The 2,264-nt window shown below is 34.7% G+C and overlaps 1 protein-coding gene across 1 annotated transcript in view; it reads left to right on the top strand.

The window, feature by feature from the left end:
• The window catches only part of LOC105627236 (centrosome-associated protein 350-like), a 10,882-nt gene extending 9,679 nt beyond the window's left edge, over positions 1-1,203 (top strand). Inside the window, exons 10-11 of the mRNA XM_012208525.1 lie at positions 341-423; positions 493-1,203. Coding sequence (XP_012063915.1) covers positions 341-423; positions 493-1,203 — 794 coding nt within the window. The remainder of the gene's footprint in view (positions 1-340; positions 424-492) is intronic.
• The last annotated feature ends 1,061 nt before the right edge of the window (positions 1,204-2,264 follow it).

The following is a 2,264-nucleotide window of genomic DNA, read 5'->3' as shown; positions in this document are numbered from 1 at the left end:
CCTACTACTCTACGTAAGTAAAGTAATTAACTTATCGTGTAGTACGTATAGTTAGTAGTAGTAGTTACTATCTATACTACTTGTTATTATTATATATATATATATATATATATATATATATATAATGTGTATATATATATATATATATATGCATTAAAAACATTTATTCGATATACCTTCCTTTTGTCCGTTTCTTTCCTTTGAGCACTTTCAATTTAAGTATATGAATTGTGAACCCCTGATGTAATGTGAAAGCTCGTGTTGCTTTTCCCGATAAACTTGTCTTTTTGTCTGCCTATCGTATTTATCTATATGTATATTTTTTGCTTACTTCGTACAGCTTCATTGGAACAACCTGGTCAGGAGCTCGCCGAACTGGAAGCTAAGCTGCTTCGAATCGAACAATTGCAGATCGAGTTGGAGGTACGTATTCCGTGTATGATCCAATTGTTGCAAATATAGACACTGAATGTATATGTAATTATTTTTAAGATCAAGAAATTGGAAGCAGAGGAAGTGTCTTACTACGTTCGAGAGATACCGAATAAGCCACCTCCTCCTTATACTCCACCTGGTCGGTTATCGACTTCGCTTGGTTCGCCTTCGCTAGTCACTGCCGTAATCCCATCAAACGTCGAAGAGCTAACATCATTCACTGAGAAAGCCACAGCTCTGATATATAACGCTAAACTGGCCGGTGAAGATATCGCGAATTTAGAAGTGCCTCCTGAGATTTATGAGTTGACCGAAGACAAGAGTGAGAAAAGGGACAGGCGGATTTATAACACTTTCCTTTTCGATCTCTGTAAAGAGACCATTGTGGAAGTCTATCGAGCGGAATATGAGAAGCCCGGTCCGAGTTGGACAAAGCCGAACGTGAAAACGAAGCCTACGATGAAAATCCCAAAGAATGTCGAGGAACTCGTTGAATACGTTAACAAAGAAGTTGCCACACTGTTCGGATTCAAGACAAAATTGCAGCGGGAAAATATGGTGATGCGATGGAGCAGGAAACGTAGAGACAGGGTCGATGAATTGCTGGCGAGAGAGGCTCAGGCTGAGGAGGACGAATGGACAAAGTTTCATCACGACGAGCTGGCAGTAAAGAATGGACTTACGGTAGCTATACTGGATACCCTCATGATAGAAACTGCAAACGTGATGAAAATAGCGTATGGTAAAAAGAGGAGAATGATGGTATAGCGATTGTTAACCTTTATAACTAAATAGAGGCGCTATCTTGCAATTCATTGTTAATTAAAACGAACAAAAGTGAAAAATATCCTCTCAGTCAATGTTTCCTCAGGACTGCATTTCGGATATCGCGTTATTTGCACTTTTGTCCATTAGTACCTTAAGTGTAACATAGGCTGGTTCCTATTTATTTGTTAACTATGCAATTTGTTACTCTTCTTTCTTTTATATTAAATTAATTAAGCGGATGCGTGTGAATGTTCAAATATAAGTAGACAAACTACAGTGAAGTGAATGACAGAAAGAATGAAAGAGAGAGAGGGGGGGAGAGGGAGATATGTAATTAATACTAGCCATTCACAATTTGATAATCAAATATCCTAGGTCAGTTTTAAAATTTATTTCTTGTTAATGACGAGTTTAACGAGTTTCTAACGTTTAACAATAATTATACATACACAATTATATGTACGGGCTATCATAGAAAAAACATGTGGTACTATACGTTTTTACGAAAATGACAAATATTAATCATCGAATATTACAAAGCGTTTTGTTCAATTTAACTTGCACATAATTATTAGATTAATAGCAGAAATATGATCTCTTGTTATACAAGTTTTATATTTTGCTTCTTCTATATATAGTGCGTGTTATCAAAATATTTATGCTGTAGTTTATCGAAATTGTATAATATATTATCCTAATAATTATACACGCGACATTTATGCATCATAATTGAACGAAACGTTTTCTGGATTGCCTGTATGTAAATCATATTTTAGCGAAATAATAGCACATAAGTAGCAAGTTTCAATAAGTCACATTGGACAGCAGTCACATGCTCAATTACTTGTAATGAAATTAACAAAATTCAAACGGAAAGACTGACATTTCGGGGCCATTTTGATCGAAATTACGAACCGTTGAATGAAGTACATAGTTGGAGATTGTAGCAAACGTCGACTATACAGGGTGCATAAACATTTTATTTTAGAAAAATTTTTCTTCATTTTATATGTAAATATATATATATATATATATATATATATACATATATATATATATAT

Source organism: Atta cephalotes (assembly GCF_000143395.1).
Source record: "Atta cephalotes unplaced genomic scaffold scaffold00008, whole genome shotgun sequence".
Lineage (NCBI taxonomy): Eukaryota > Metazoa > Arthropoda > Insecta > Hymenoptera > Formicidae > Atta > Atta cephalotes.
Note: the sequence above shows the minus strand (reverse complement) of the source record. Positions and strands in the feature narration are given on the sequence as shown.